At 38.6% G+C, this 15526-nt stretch overlaps 1 protein-coding gene across 1 annotated transcript; it reads right to left on the bottom strand.

Annotated features, from left to right (window-relative positions):
* Nucleotides 1-2375: 2375 nt before the first annotated feature.
* On the bottom strand, nucleotides 2376-8762 carry si:ch211-262h13.5 (uncharacterized protein LOC571127 homolog). Its single transcript, XM_062424373.1, has 7 exons — nucleotides 8479-8762; nucleotides 7433-7543; nucleotides 6932-7019; nucleotides 5446-5612; nucleotides 4836-4943; nucleotides 4144-4230; nucleotides 2376-3204 (listed from the first exon to the last, which is right to left on the bottom strand). The coding sequence occupies exons 1-7, from the start codon at nucleotides 8710-8712 to the stop codon at nucleotides 2719-2721; spliced, it is 1281 nt and encodes a 426-aa protein (XP_062280357.1). The 5' UTR covers nucleotides 8713-8762; the 3' UTR covers nucleotides 2376-2718.
* Between the last annotated feature and the right edge of the window lie 6764 nt (nucleotides 8763-15526).

Raw genomic sequence — 15526 nt, forward strand, 5'->3', positions numbered from 1 at the left:
CTGTTATGTATTCTGTTTATTTTAATCCAAAAAAAGCAAGGGTGTGTGGAATATGTGAATGTAGGCCTATATATTTATAAATTCTAAACTTGGAAGAGGAAATTATGAGAAACACGTCAAAGCAGCCAGTACTGTGCAAAAGTAAAGTGAGGATGCTCTCAAAAATAATGCCATGAATAGTTTTACTTATCAATTAACTTCATGCAAAGTTCAATAAACAGAAGAAACCTAAGTCAAATTAATATTTGGTGTGAGCACGCTTTGCTTTTAAAACAGCACCAATTCTCCTCTGGACACCTACACACAGTTCTTCAATGTACTTGGCAGCTAGGTTTTCCAACCATCTTGGAGAAAGATGTTCTTCTGTGGATCCAGGCTGTCTCAGTTGCCTCTAACTCTTCATGTAATCCCAGACTCACTTCATGATGTTGAGATCAGGGCTCTGTGGGGGCCATACCATCTGTTGCAGGACTCATTGTTCTGCTTGTAGCTGAAGGTAGTTCTTTATGACTCTAGCTGTATGTTTGGGGATATTGTCATGCTTCTGAATCAATCTGGGACTGATCAGGCATCTTCCTGATTACTAAATAATAGATTAAAATCTAAACATTTCAAGTGCCTAAAAAGTTTGCACAGTACTGTATATATTACAATATTTTATGAAGGATCTGTATGCTATACTAGCTATATCAAAATATATAGTTTGTTTGATTTCTATAATAGGCCTTTTATGCCATCAATTCATCCCAGTGTAGCATAATTCAAGATGCCATCCTGTGTTTGTAAATTGATTTCTGTTCATGTGTAAGTGGTCAATCCTGGTCATCTATCTCAGAGTAGAGTATTGTGCAAGCAACTGTTGTCTTATCTGGCCAAAGCTCTGACTTTTGATTAAACTCAATGTATCAAACAGTCAGCACACAGCAATCCTGGGAGTGGGATCGTTGGCTGGGATAAATTGTACAAAAAGGTTTTTGACAGGAGAGCAGGAAACAGATGGTCTCTTTGAGGTAAAAATGTTAACCTTTCCCGTGGCACTGATGTTGTCTTTTTATGCAGAAAACTGTAACGAAAAAGGGATTTAAAAAAAGAGAAGTGATAAAAGAGGGAGTAACTTCTTAGTCCTGTCAATTAACACCAGTTAAACCTTTTTTTCTGGGGTCTTATGATCCAAGGTGTCCAGAATGAAACATTGTATAGAAAGACTAGAACTTTACTGCTACAAATAGACATTAATTCATTTTATTTATTTTTTTTGTATTTATTGGAGACGGTGATTCATTTCATAATTTGTCTTATGTTCTTCCAAGAGGCTTCATCAGTCCCAGGCATTTTCTTTGGGACATTCACATCTAGATTTCACATGTAATCTCTAACTAGGTTACAAGACCATCATATGAGTTTGACTAGTATGTGTGAATGGATGTCAGGGCAGCAATGATAAGTTGTTCTGGTGAGCAGTGTCACAGCCTCTCTGTTTCGAGGTAGTTATTTGAGGCTTTTTCACTCATCTTTCAAACCATCTGTCCAAAATGTGTACATTGCCATCCTCAAAGGAGTTGCCACTGTCCTTTAAATTATGACAGACTGCTGTATCTTGACCTTTGGGGTTGACTCAGTCTTGGCTATGTTTCATCTCCTGACATATTGTTCTATGTATTCCTTATTGTTTTGCTCTGCTTATGCTTGAATGAGTGGGGTTTTTTATTATTATTTTGGGCAAGTTTAAGACTTACTGTGTTTCTACAGTTTTGAAAAATGAAGGAATGTCGTTAATTAAAGATCCTCATGAGAGACACTCCAGCCATTTAAGGGATGACTTATTGCTTCTCCTTTGCTTCTCTCCACTGTGTTGGTCTGCTTTTTTTAACAGCTCTGGTTGCTGTGTTGACAAAAGCCCTATTCAGGGGGCTCTGAGCTTTTAAGGCTTCATTGAGATGTTTGCACTTCTTGTCTTACGCCTCAGTGCTATTTGGCACAGCCTCAGCCCTCGGTTCACTGGATGTAAAGTAAAGCTGTTTCTAGCCCAGTGGTCATGTTTTCCTTTTGTACAAGGCACTTTAGTGTGTCTAAAATCCTTAAATAAAGGGTTTTGACTTTTTTTGTAAAAATGCTGTTCTCATTCTTGGTCAGTGAGGGTCCCATTACTGAAAAGTCATAAGTAGGAACACAATTATACAGCATACAAGTGAGCACAGTACTATATGTGAGAATATCTTGCCTTTAAAATAATTTGAAACATTATAACAAAAAACATTTAGACATTGCTGGCTAGTTCCCATGTAACATATTACACTGTATCATTACCATGCCATAGTGTAATGTGTTACATGGGAACTAGTACTTGGATTGTAAGAAAACACTGCACTCAAATATGTGCTTCAAAAAACTAAGAGCTATTGCTTTATTTCACCAAAATAGGTACTTTGGGTTATGTAAAATTTTTGGCTTAGATGAGTATTCAAGTAGCTGACATTCCTACCAAGATTTACCCAAATTGTCCAAACATTTGAAGCCATTCTCAATATCATCCAGGTTTAAGCACCAGCTGCTCTGGGAGCACTATTATAGTAGTTTAGTCATTTGTCTGAGGAAATTCATTCCTCTCATTAGAACAAATTGTTAAAGTGGAACATTTAAGTGACATTGCGAGGGAGCGGAGCAGTTAATCCATCCAATCTTCACATCAGGTAGACCAAACAAGAATAAAATGGCCACTTAAACTGTGGTGTATCGAGCAGGACCAGGACAGGAGCGGAAAGGAGATGTCCCACTGGGGAAATCAGCCAGGAATATGGGATCGTGAGAGGTTGAGGTCTCCATCAATGCCTGCCGTTTCTTGCGGTCACGCTTCTGGTAGCGGAAGTTAAACGGCGGACGTAGCGCCACGAAACCTCCAATCTCCTCAGAGGATGAGTCCAAAGGTGGTTGCTGTTGCATGTTTCCTAGACTTTCAGCAGACTCACTGGAAGATGAGGAAGAGGGGCTAGAAGGGTTAACCACAACTGAAGGGTCAAAGGTCGCAGGGGTGATGTATGCCGGGTCCAATGGTGTCGGTTGAGTAGCAGGGGCCAGTGCAGGGTCAGTGGATGTAGGCAGCTGATCATTTCCTGGGTCAATGATCACAGGCGGTAAGGTCGGGATGGCGGGATACAAGGGGAGGTCGTGACCCTGCGGCTGCACTGGTCTGAAGATGTCCACATTCTGAAGAGGGACAGCACGAGATCATACGAGACTGTTGTTTTACTCACTCTCACTTGCGGCAAAGAGTTTCAGTCATGCAATATTGCATTACACACCACAGCTCAAGAGAGGAGTGAGAAGACAACATAATTATAGTACTGCATGCAGTGTAGTACAGTACCATACAATTTTAAATCTCACACATACATTTAAACACACGGGAGCAAAACACGCATTTGAAGACACAAGAACGATGTGAAAATATGACGGAATGATTATATGGCCAGTGACATTCACTCAGAAAGTTAAATTATCTTTTTTTTAATGGTTGCTTCAGTAAAATCTGAAACAAATCAGAGCATAAAACATTAATCAAATGTAGTTCAGGCAGAGGGTTATTACATTCCTAACTGCAGGAGCACAGTTTGAAGTGATTGGCACTTAACATTACATTTTACTGAAGTTTTTGCTCTTTTCTCACCTACTGAGATCTTTCAGCGCGCTTGATTTTTAAATTTTAGGGGGGCATGCATAGTTTTTCTTCTGTTACAGTTGTTAAAACTTTTTGCAACAGTTTCTGATTTGTACTGAGTGCACTAAATGTACTTTTTTTAACACAGTTTACAGATTATGACAGACAATACAATTTTATTTGGTAGATCCAATTTAGGTGAATAATTTAAATATTTAAAAAAAATAATTAGATTCCTGCATCTTTAAAGAGGAACAAGAGAACAGTGAAGGCTGCAGAGATGGTATAAATCTATATGGATGAATGTAATTATATGCTATAAAGTTTTTTTGGTTTCATTATTTTTATACCTTTCATGTTCAGTCTTGACATATTAATATCCTGTATTTGTTGTAATTAGCTTTTACAGATTTCAGAAATTATGACAACCCTTTGCTTCAACTCACTCAGGGATAAATTGGGACACATTTCTTAATTACTTCCTGTACCTGTACTTTGAACATCTCACAGGACACCTGAATGTCAGGATGGAAGTTGACGTCTCCATGTACTGAACCAGCACAGAAACCTGCAGTCTGAGGAGAGAATATGATACATTGTGTTAATTCCTTTTGGGATACTGGGTCATTTCAAGGACAAAAATGCAACAGGGTAAACCAGGGATGGTAAAAAAACATATTAAGAAAAGAGGAAGAGATGTCAGGCTTCTTTAAAAAAAAAAAAATCCATTACTGCAACCTTTTTTAGTTGTGTCAGTTTTAAAACTAGAAATTAATCTGTCATGTTATCTAGTGACACTTTCAGGAACGGATTCAGTGAAATTAACATAGATGCTAGTTGACTGATGTGTATTTAAGTTTTCTGAACAAAATTAATTAGGGTCATAAATGTTCCATTGAAGTGTTGGATTGTCAGCATAGTAATCAATGTTTATTTAAAAAAAAAAATTATTAATGTTTTTTTTAATTAATGGCACTGTTTCAGACAATGTAGTTTGATAGCTTCCCTTTTTTGTTAATAGAAGAGACGTTTTCATGTATCAAAGTCAAGATTGAAGTGATATGCAACTTCTTTTTTTCCTGTGAATTTATGTTTGATATAATATGTTTAATGTGTCAAGGTAATGTCAAATTTTGAAAATGTTGATTTCAACTCATAAAGTCCACTATGTGTGGAGTACCTCTTTTTCGGATTCAAGTGTCAGCTGCTGGCAGGTGCCTCTTTCTGTCACTCCTTCTGGACACTGTTCAACTGTGTACTCCACAAACATGACTTTCACTGGCACAGACTAAAATATAAAAATAACATATAGAGAAAAGGGCAAATTACACACATAAACACACAAGCACACATATACAGGCAGATACAGAGAGCTGGTATGTTGTGGTGTTGTAATATAATGGTTATCATCTTGGTTTTGGAGCCCAAAATTGTAACCTAAGGTGGACTATTGTATGTAAAGAGGAGCAATAAACTGAGCTTTGGTCCCCAAGCAAACTGTTCAATTTCTCATTTGATCCCAACACAAAAGCCTGTCCAGACAGCAAGGTCCAAAGTGCTTCCATTTATACAACCTTGGCAGACTTTTGTATCATTATGGTAATTGTGGAGCAGTAATGGTACTCATCTGGCTCAAAGGTGCACTGCACTGTCTGCTCATGTACACTCTGAGATTTTTCTAAGTGTAATTTCCTAATGAATATAACATTTAGCATATTGTTGTGTAATGAAAATCAGACCCAGAGCATTGTTGCTCCCATCAAAATTGTTAAATGTATATTTAGTCATACTTGCTGTGCAGCTCTGGTGATCTTCTTCACTCCGAGCCCTAAACCCAATGTGGACTGTCTCTTATAGGACACAAGAGTGGCCTGAGCAGCAGACTTGACCTCTGGGTTGTCCACAGAAAGCAAGAGGGGGCAGGTTGGACAGATCTTCTGGAGCTTCTCTGGGGCATCTGCAGGGTGATAATACAGAAGATTACAACCACATTTGTATTGAAAACACAACTAATTGAATAAGCTATTATGTGCAGATTATGTTAAAGCATTGGTATTAAACTTGTAATGAAAGCAAGAATTATGTGTTGGAGCCTGTATTGTTATTGATATGATAAAGCCACAAATAAACCCTGCACTGAAAGCTTTTTTAATTTAATTTAGCTGTTAATTTAGCTGATTATATCTCTTTTCAGGACTGTGAAAATTTGTACAGAATGTGCTCAAAGGACAGTGTTGGTCATTACGGCAGAGTTTAGTTAAATATGAAGCCTGGTGATGTCATCAAAACTATGAACATACATCCAGATCTATATCAACTCATAAGTGATCTAAACAATAAATAATGTCTAACATAATATGTAAATTGAATTTGAGATTAGGGTGAAAGTAGCATGAAAATTTTTCACAGCAGACAATTGGAGTCATCATAATGTCATAATTGTATTAATGAAGGCTCATATCCATTTAGTTGTGCCAGTAAGCCATGACTAATGTAATTGGATACATCTGTGTGTGATGACTAAAAGTCTTCAGTCTCCACAGTGAGACAAATCTTTTAGATTGGTGGGCCTGGTATGCTGAATGATATTAAGACTACAAATATTTTTAGCCAAATTTTTTGACTAGATATTTGTATGTTCTTTGTCTTGGTGAGGAACTGAAATTAGCCCCCTTTCACTTGAAATATCAGTACGATGCCATATAAATTCTTTAATAAACAGAGCCATTTTAGGCAGTATGTTATCAATTTTAACCCTGTATGCACTTTGATATATCACTAAATCTTAGACTTTGTTTACTAGCAGACATGACAAGTAGAGTTCACATAATAAACTACATATTGACCTTGCACTATTTGCAGCAAGAATCATCCACTATCTATCCACCAGAGATCCACTGTTTTGACACCTTACACACAGTGGTAGTTTGAGTTTTCCAATCATCTGATGCTTTATAAGGCTTGTCTCAACCGTATATGGATGTTCTTACTCTGTATGTTGTAGTTCATGTTATGTATCTTTGTTGGCTAAGTGTCGATGTGATTAATAGAGATAAAAAAAGAAATAACTCCATACAGTATGTCACAAAACCACAATGTGGTGCAATCCATATTTATTCGGTATCACATCATCGCTCTATGATATCATATTGCTCGATTTAACTTGATTTAATCACACAAAACATAGCACACACTGCCACACTGTCCTTCAGCACACAATTAATATATGACTGAATACCACTGTGAATCTGCTATTAAGTGTTTGATAATTGTTACCTGGTACTAGCGTGCAGTCGTAGCTGTACAAGTAGGAGTAGCCCTCTCGTGTGTGCAGAATTGTGGTGTTGCAGTTTCCAGAGATTTGCTGAAAACAGTTGAACAGGTTGTCAGGATTTTGCAATAAATGACATAACTAAAACTTTATGTCCATATAAAAGTATTGGTGAGGTTGCACTATTGTGAGTACTGTATTATCGTGTGTGCGTGTGTGTGTGTGTGTGTGTGTGTGTGTGTGTGTGTGTGTGTGTGTGTGTGTGTGTGTGTGTGTGTGTGTGTGTGTGTACTTCTATATTTGTAAGGGCCAAAGTTTTATACCTTTGGTGTAAGGACATTTTGGCCAGTCGTTCTTCTTCAAAAGGCTTTTATGTGGTAAGACATTTTAGGTGTGAAGTTTTAGTAAGATTAGGAGCTAGGTAATGTATTATGTCAGTGAGAGTCCTCACAAATGATAGTCCAAGTACAAATGTGTGTTTGTTTGTAGATGTGTATGTGTCCTACTGTTTCCATGAATGGTCTGACGTCACAACGTTTCCATGGTTTTGGGCTGCCTATGTGACACTTGGTTTCCAGGACATCCAGGTCCAGGTAATAGACATTGCCTGCTGGGCCCTGACATGCAGAGTGTAAACACAAGTAATAGGAAAGAGGTCAGATTGCCCAACAGTATCATGTTTTGTATTTTGGTTTATGAACAAAATAGTCTTCTGTCAGGTACCTTCATTCATTCAGTTTTATCTTTAAGGAACTGTTTAGGAGCTGCTCTGTATAAATCTCTACATTTTGAGTGGAGGCACTGAAAACAAATGTAAGCACTTTAAGCAGGTGTAATGGCAGCCTTCCAGGTCATGAAGTTGAGCTGAGCCCCTTTAAACCTGACTGCAGTTGGACAATAGCCTTCAGGAGCTGACAGCGTGAAGTTCATAAAGCCTGTTGTGTAAGGTTTGTCCCTGCAGTCCTGGTCTGAAATGACCTGGACCTTATTAACAGTCACTTCAGTTGTAAAGGCCTTTGTTCATGAGGCATGAAAGGAGATGTCGTCTCATTTCATGACATAAAATGATGTGCTTCAATTTTAATATTACTGTTATTTATTGTTTTTAGTCTTTTAAATAACTGCTTCTATTTTTCTATTTTTCGTTTTTGATTTAGTCCAGTGGGTCCAAAACTGGGGTTTAGGGACTACACAAAGTCCTTGAGAAGCAGAGTTTAATTTCATTATCATTTCCCCAGAGTGAAAGTCAGCACATTGTGAAAATGTAAGTGGGTGATTTTCTGATTAGAACTGATGTTTCACTGTGCACAGCCATTTATAACAACAAATCTTTTAAAATGGGGTCCCACTGACATGAAGATTGGTCACGGCTGGTTAAATCTATCAATGTGTGACTTTGTTGTACAGGGATTTTTGGTCTATTGGCAGCAAAAGAAGGGAAAATAACCTTTCCACCTCACTTCCCTTGTTAAACATGAACAAATCACCCACTGACAAAACATTACAATAACCTGCAGGCAGCATTTCCTGCCAGGCATTTGTCTCTACTTACCTGAGCATGCAGGTGGACATTTGCTATGCGATTGAGAGCAAACTTATACCCATCAGTACGATCCTCGTTGATGTAAGTGACAGCCAGCCGAGACAGTTTCTCCACTGCTTTGTCGTTACAGGGAATAGGAGCAAGTTCAATGGGTCCCAGTGCAAAACCCTCTCCATACACACGCAGTGTTTGAATGAATAGCTGGGATAATAGCAGTAATAAAGTACAGATGAGTTTTTCCATGGTGGCAGAGGTTGATGCAGGAGCTGAGCTGGTTTAAAGTGAAGTTTGTTCTCTTGTGTTTGCACTCAGCCTGGGCAGTGACTTTTGGAATCAAAACAGTGCAGAGATGTTGAAATGAAGCCAAGGACAAAGTTTATTTGATGGCAGAGGGCTGGTATTTGTGAATGAATGTTTCTGTGAGTAAATGGAGTAACAAGCAATCACTGATTACAAATACAGGTAATTTCAAAAATGTTGGTCATAATACACATGTGCATGCACTAATACAATTTAAGGTATTTTTTGTTCACAGTGCAGATGTTTTAATCCCAATTAAAAGGGTCTAAAGGAAATATTTGTGTATTTATGTAAAACCATCCATGCAGTAGGTTCCCTACTACTACATTATAAGTAACACCAAATATATACACACAGTAGGGGATCACTTTTTGAGGCTGTAATATCAGCATCTTACCACGAGGGGTCACTGTGTGTCTGGTTTGGTGTATAGAGGGAACCCTACTGTTACACTGTTGGTCCACATGGCTGAACTGTGTTAATGATTCACTGATACCCAATTAATTACTTTGAGAATTAGACTTAACTGTTGTCTTAGAGTCTTGTAACTGTGATACTTGTGTTCTCTGCCTTTATTTTATCAAAAAAAAAGTGGTGCTTAATCTCACTAAATGTATTTCATCATAAGCAATGATAATCATTTCAGCTACTCCAGACAAATGTGTTGTTTACAAAAAAAACCCAATTCAGAGCAATGAATGGGATGTACATATATATGTGTGTGTATTTTATTATTTTAAAGTAGTACATGTAGTAAAACCATGCTGCACTGTGTGCTATGGGTGGGGTTCACACTTTTGGAATGTTGGTTCCATTGTTCATGACAAGATCGATTAATGTCTGTGACTGCAGTTGTGTACAGTCTAGGACACATTCAAGCACATACACACACTCTATCTCTGTCTGCATCTCTCTCACACACACATTTGATCTATCAGTTTTTACACAGATTAAAAATGTTCTCTGTGGACAATTGAAGAAAATAAGAAAGTGTCATTTTTATTAACTGTGCTGGAGGTGTAGCTGTAGGGAGAGTATGTTATTATGTTCTGTTGTTCGGTCTGTCCACCACTTTCATCTAGGCTGAAATATTTCAACATCTACTGGACAGATTGGACAATACTACTGATATTCATGGTTCCCAGATGATGTATCCAAATTGGCTTTGGTGATCCTTTGACTTTTCGCCAAGCACCACCAGTGTCTCAACTACGGAGCCCCTGAGGGGACAAGGACAAAATATGTATATCAAGGCCAAGTTTTACTACACTGAGTGCTCAAAATGCCATGTGCACAAGATACAATTTGTTCCCACATTTTGATTAATTCATGGACACAATGTTATATACAGCCAGCCAGCACAACAGACCAGCCTTTCTCCCTGGAGCATGAAATGCAGTGCACCTGCTTCAGCTATCAGGTGTCAGACTGTGGCTGCCCACTGCTCCTAAATAGTTAGGATGGGTATATAGTATAACAATAAAACAGGATGGGTAAGGATAGGATGCAGAGTATAACTTCCTGGTATATAAAATGTACCTTGAGATCACGAAATAATCCATCTTGACTGTTTAGTGTTTGTTGAGATCCATTCATCATCCTGTTAGAATCAGGATGTCTTAAATGTTTAAGTACATTTTTACAAACTAGAAAAGTGATAGCTGCTAAATAAAGCCAGTTAGCTTGTATGTTAAAGGTTTAGAATGAAGCTTTAGGTCCAAACTGATGCAACATACAGTAGGGTTCAAAAGTTTGAGACCACTTTCCCCAATAGGAAAGTGTAAAGCCACATCATCATGGTGTTAGCTCAGCTTGCATCAGCTCTTCTACCTCTGAACTGTCAACTTCACTATAATAACTTCAGTTTACAGCCTTGCTTTTAACTTCTCAATGGACTTTACTTAGTTTAAACATCATGTACACAATGCTACAAATGCTTATATGTGCAAGCTGCAGAACACACCTTCATTGATGCAGGGATGTTATTAAAATGAACCAACTATAGCCAACCATAGCTCAAACTCACCAACAGGATCTTCACAATCCTCATAACATGGTGCATACCCAAAATGAAACACGGTGTGACATCAGCTTCACATTCTCTCTACCCATCCTTACTATTTAGGCACAATGGGCAGCCACAGTCTGGCATCCGATAGTTGAAACAGGTGCACTGCACCTCATGCTGGGAGGAGAAAGGCTGGTCTGTTATGCTGGCTCTCTTTACATATACTGATCTCATGCACACAAAGGAATCAAAACATGGAAATGAATTGTATCGTTTCGAGTGCTCAATGCAGTAAAACATGTCCCTGACACATGTATACTCTTTTTTTCTCTATGGCCCTTCTGGGACACTGTATTGAACAACTATTAAATGGATTGCGATTCATTTCTTAGACATTCATATCCCCCTCAGGATGCAATAGAATAACGTTAGTGATTCCCTGAGTTTTCGTCTAGATTTATTTTATTTAATAAAATACACATAATACTGCTTCACCTGAAGACAGTTATCACACATTCACAAATAGTTAAGGATTGAATTACACAATAATAATCACAGGCTCATTTCTATTGTGATCCTCAAAGGGTGGATGCGGGGAGATGCCATGCAAGATTGACAGGTGCACATACGATATCCACTTGATCACAACAAAAATAACACAATAGTTAATTAACTCTGCGAGGCCTCTATTCTGACAGACTATTTGCTAGCCATTTCTTCATCAACTGCTTAAAATTTCTCTCTGCTTCAATTAGTTTCAGTGATACTGGTTGTTTAGTTTATTCCACCCAATTGCAGCCATCTATAAAAAGGTATTTTTGAAACTAAAAAGAATTAAATCTCTTGAGCTGCCTATTGTTGCACATCATTGATTGTTTCTGAATCTATTTAATAGTAGACCTCATTTTGAACAATTTTAGGGGTAAGTCCGAACTTGATTTGAATGACTCTTTTATTTATTTCAACTGGAAGCCAATTAAATTGTTCAAAATATGCTGAGTCAAGATGTGTATGGGGAGGTAACTTTAACACGATCCTGATTAACTTGTTTTGAGCCATCTGGAGTTTATGTGCTGTGGTGTACTATTAAAGCAGGGGATGACAGGATATTCAAAGTGACATTGAACCAATGTCTTAACTTTAGTATTGATCAACTCAAAAAGCATGATTTTCTTTCAAAGAATTTAGTCTTTTGGCCGATTTCAGTGAGGTCTTTCATAGCCATGGCCTCCCCTTATAGATGATTATCTAATGTACATCCTTAAATAGTTAACTTAATCCTTTGCTAAGACAAACAAACTAAACAGTTTCTCCTAACTTTACCTTCATCACTGAGGTCTTCTTAGTTTATATGTGGATCTAGCTAGGATGGCCTCTGTTTTCCCTAGGTTAAGAGATAGGTTGTTATTGGACAGCCAATTGCCAGCATTTTGAAGCTACTCACTCAAAAGCTTTTCCACAACTGTAATATCTTTGGGAGATGAGAAAAGGTCAGATGAACAGGCGTTCTTCATGTCATTAATATATGATAGAAAAAAGAGTAGGGTTAGGACAATCACTTGAGGGAACCCACAACTGATAGTTTTAGCTATGGAAAATGTCCCGTTGACATTCACAATCTGTGTCATTCCAGCCTTTAGCTTAGCATTATACTGTGATCTACAGTACAAAGGCCTTTTGAACGTCTAACATGTCCATTCCACGGAAATTGCCTTCACCGACCTTCTTTCTGATGTGATCCATTAAATATAAAAGGCAGGTTTGGTGAACTGGGATTTTCTGAAACCTGACTGCAGTTCAAATAATATCTTGTTACTCAATAAGTATGTATTCATCTGTGCACGTATGATCTTTTTCGATGACCTTGGAAAGGACACTTTGAAATTCAAACTGGTCTAAAATTTCCGTTCTCAAACTTACTACCCTTCTTGTAGCGAGGAATGACTCTTGCACTCTTGAGATCTGTGAGTACTCTCCTTTTGAGAGATGATTAAATGGGCTAAAGCAGGTGTAATACACTCTGCTGCATCCCTTAGGGACCTGGAAGGTATATTATCTAAACCTGTTGGCTTACTGTAAATCAGTTCATTCAGCCTTTTAAGGATTTTTTCTGCTACTGTTAAAAAAATGATTCAGCTTGAATGCCTTGTTCAGAATAAAAGCTCAGTGTCCGTGTTACTCCATACAGACCTGAATGAAAGACGTCCTTTACCAGACTGTTGCAACTGACTGAAAGTATTAGTTCAAACCAGTTCACTTTTAACTAATGTACTAAGACTAAAACTGCTGGGTTTTGTTTTTAGTCAATTGCTATATCCTAACTCTTTTAGAGAACCATCTTATCCACTACTTAAAACAAATTGATTAAAAAGGAAGTTGTGAGGAGGCCAAGTCCAATTTTCCACCACCCTTCAACGAGATCCATGGGACTAAGCCAGGGACCTCGCAACATCCCGAGAAACCTGTATCAAGCCTGCGGTGATGAGGTTAGTGTTTGCACATTAGCTTTAACTGAGGGGGGTTTGATATTTGTTGGTCTTGCCACAGGGAGCTGGGCACTGAAGGATATTTCCCATAGTGCCACAGAGATATAACTATAGAATTGTGCTTCTCTGTGTCCTTATTTTCTGTATGTTTCCTGGTGTTGCCAGGTATGTGAAACAAATGTATCATAGATGATACTATGACTGTGGCCAAAATGTTTACAAAAAGGATTCAAACCTTGCTGCAGCTGCGTCATCTGAGCTACATTTTCTTTGCCTATATAGACATCTGAGAGGTACCCTGTCAGTTCTTTAATATAACATATTTATGTAATAACTCATATGCTGTGAAAATGTGCATAAAAATCACGGGTGACACTCATGTGATCATGTAGTGACAGACTCAAATCCTGTGGTGACAACATGTGGTTTGTCCAAGAGGTGTGACTGTACCAGCTGTCCAACATGGCAGTCATACTCGTGCATGTGCTACTCAGATAGGGTATCTACTCATATCAGGTAGTGACAGGTGGTAACTGTTCTTTCATGTTGCCTTTTGAGGAACTTTGAACTGCACTGCAAGCTCAGGTAGCTTTGTAGTTACAAGTTAGCCTTACTAATATGTGTGTGTTGCTGCTGTAATGTAAATGTGCTTGATAGACAGCCCATGAAGGTAATGTGTGAAAAAGAAATGGTCAAACTGCAGGAATTCCTTTGCTTGGCAAAGTTGTGTAACTTTGATTAGCACCCAGCAGCTGAATTGCTCAGACCATAAAGCTGTAGTGACCCGCTGTGGCAGTGTGTGAAAAATCAAGCCGAGGGTAATACATCCATTCTGGTCCACAAATACACTCAGTGTTACTGTATTACTTCTATTAGTAATGCTAAAGCTACAGCTCCATTTCAGTTACAGTATGAATATGAATACTGTCAACAGTCCTCAGTCTTTCCTGTTGTGGTCATATAATATGACTTGCATTCTATCATGGTCAGAAAGCCACAACCAGCAGCAGCTCATTTGCATAGACATAGAAACAGCCCATTGAGAACAAGACTGAAACAGAGGTATAGAGGCATGCTTAAATGTTAAACCTCAGTGGTGTTTCCAGTTGTTTCTAGTCCTCAGAAACATCTACTAACTTGTTGAAAAGGACAAAAATGTCACCTTTAAACTGTTGCTGTGTCAAGATGTCATTCATGAAGTTTAAATTGTTTTAGAAATTATGTAGTAAGAAATCTAGTGAAAGTGTGGTGTTCAGTTTGGTGGTGTTTTAGTTGAAAATACACCTTGAGTCGTTAAAATATTTAACATCAAATTCAAGTGCAGTGGGTTCTTTTTGCAAGCATCTGTCCAGGGATAACCATTTAATCCATTTCAAATATTCACTGAACCTGGTTCAGCTCTCAACAGAGGCTGGAGGAGGGAGAGAGAAAGCGAGACTCACTCAGCAGAACAAATTCTGCTAATATCAGAAGAAAAAAAAGAGCTGCCTCAATGTTGTGTGTGTGTGTGTGTGTGTGTGTGTGTGTGTGTGTGTGTGTGTGTGTGTGTGTGTGTGTGTGTGTGTGTGTGTGTTAGTTTGTGTGTGTCTCCATACAAGAGAATGTGCACTAGTGTTTGTCTGTGTGCACATTTGACCGTGCAGAACCATGGCTGCATGCGTTAGTGTTACCGGCAGCCAGTTGTGTTGCAGCAGAAAGCAGAAAGAGTCTGTGGGGGAGAGATAAGAACGGCAAGACTGCTCCAAGGACTCGCTCTACCAGCACAACGCCAGACCCAAGTTAGACAAACCTCCTTTGATGTGAGCACAGTGTAATCTCCCCTTCTGCTTGCTACGGAGAGATGCCACGCTGTATAGTGATGCCCAGGCCCAGATACGATGGGGCTGGTGCCACTGGGGCTCCTGCTGTTCACTTTGTACAGTGATGGGCCTGGGGTAAGAGAAGAGAAGAAGAGAAGAGAAGAGAAGAGAAAAGAAGAGAAGAAGAGAGGACAGGAGAGGAAATCATAGGTTTGAGAGGAGGGGATCAGTGTGACATGGTCTAAATACAGTTTAATTGGAGTTACAATGAAACCTTTCAGAAGTGAAAAGTTTTTTCTCCGACGTGGACATGGTTGCTGTTTCACAGACCTTTCCACCTTGCCAAGAACACACTGTAGGGGGATAATACTGGCAGAGAGGATGAAAAGAAATGGTTTCTTTACTTCACTGCACTTAAAGAAAAAAATAAGGTCAGCGTCATTCATCCTCTTTCCCTAACCTTC

Source organism: Scomber scombrus, chromosome 8 (assembly GCF_963691925.1).
Source record: "Scomber scombrus chromosome 8, fScoSco1.1, whole genome shotgun sequence".
In the NCBI taxonomy this organism is placed as follows: domain Eukaryota; kingdom Metazoa; phylum Chordata; class Actinopteri; order Scombriformes; family Scombridae; genus Scomber; species Scomber scombrus.

Bases quoted from the DNA above. Each gene is read 5' to 3' on its own strand.
- si:ch211-262h13.5 (XM_062424373.1), bottom strand. From the start codon at position 8,712: ATGGAAAAACTCATCTGTACTTTATTACTGCTATTATCCCAGCTATTC. The intron at 7,544-8,478 runs GTAAGTAGAGAC...TCTGCATGTCAG, and splicing joins ATGTCCACCTGCATGCTCAG to GGCCCAGCAGGCAATGTCTA. The intron at 4,231-4,835 runs GTACTCCACACA...TTCTCTCCTCAG, and splicing joins CACTTGAATCCGAAAAAGAG to ACTGCAGGTTTCTGTGCTGG.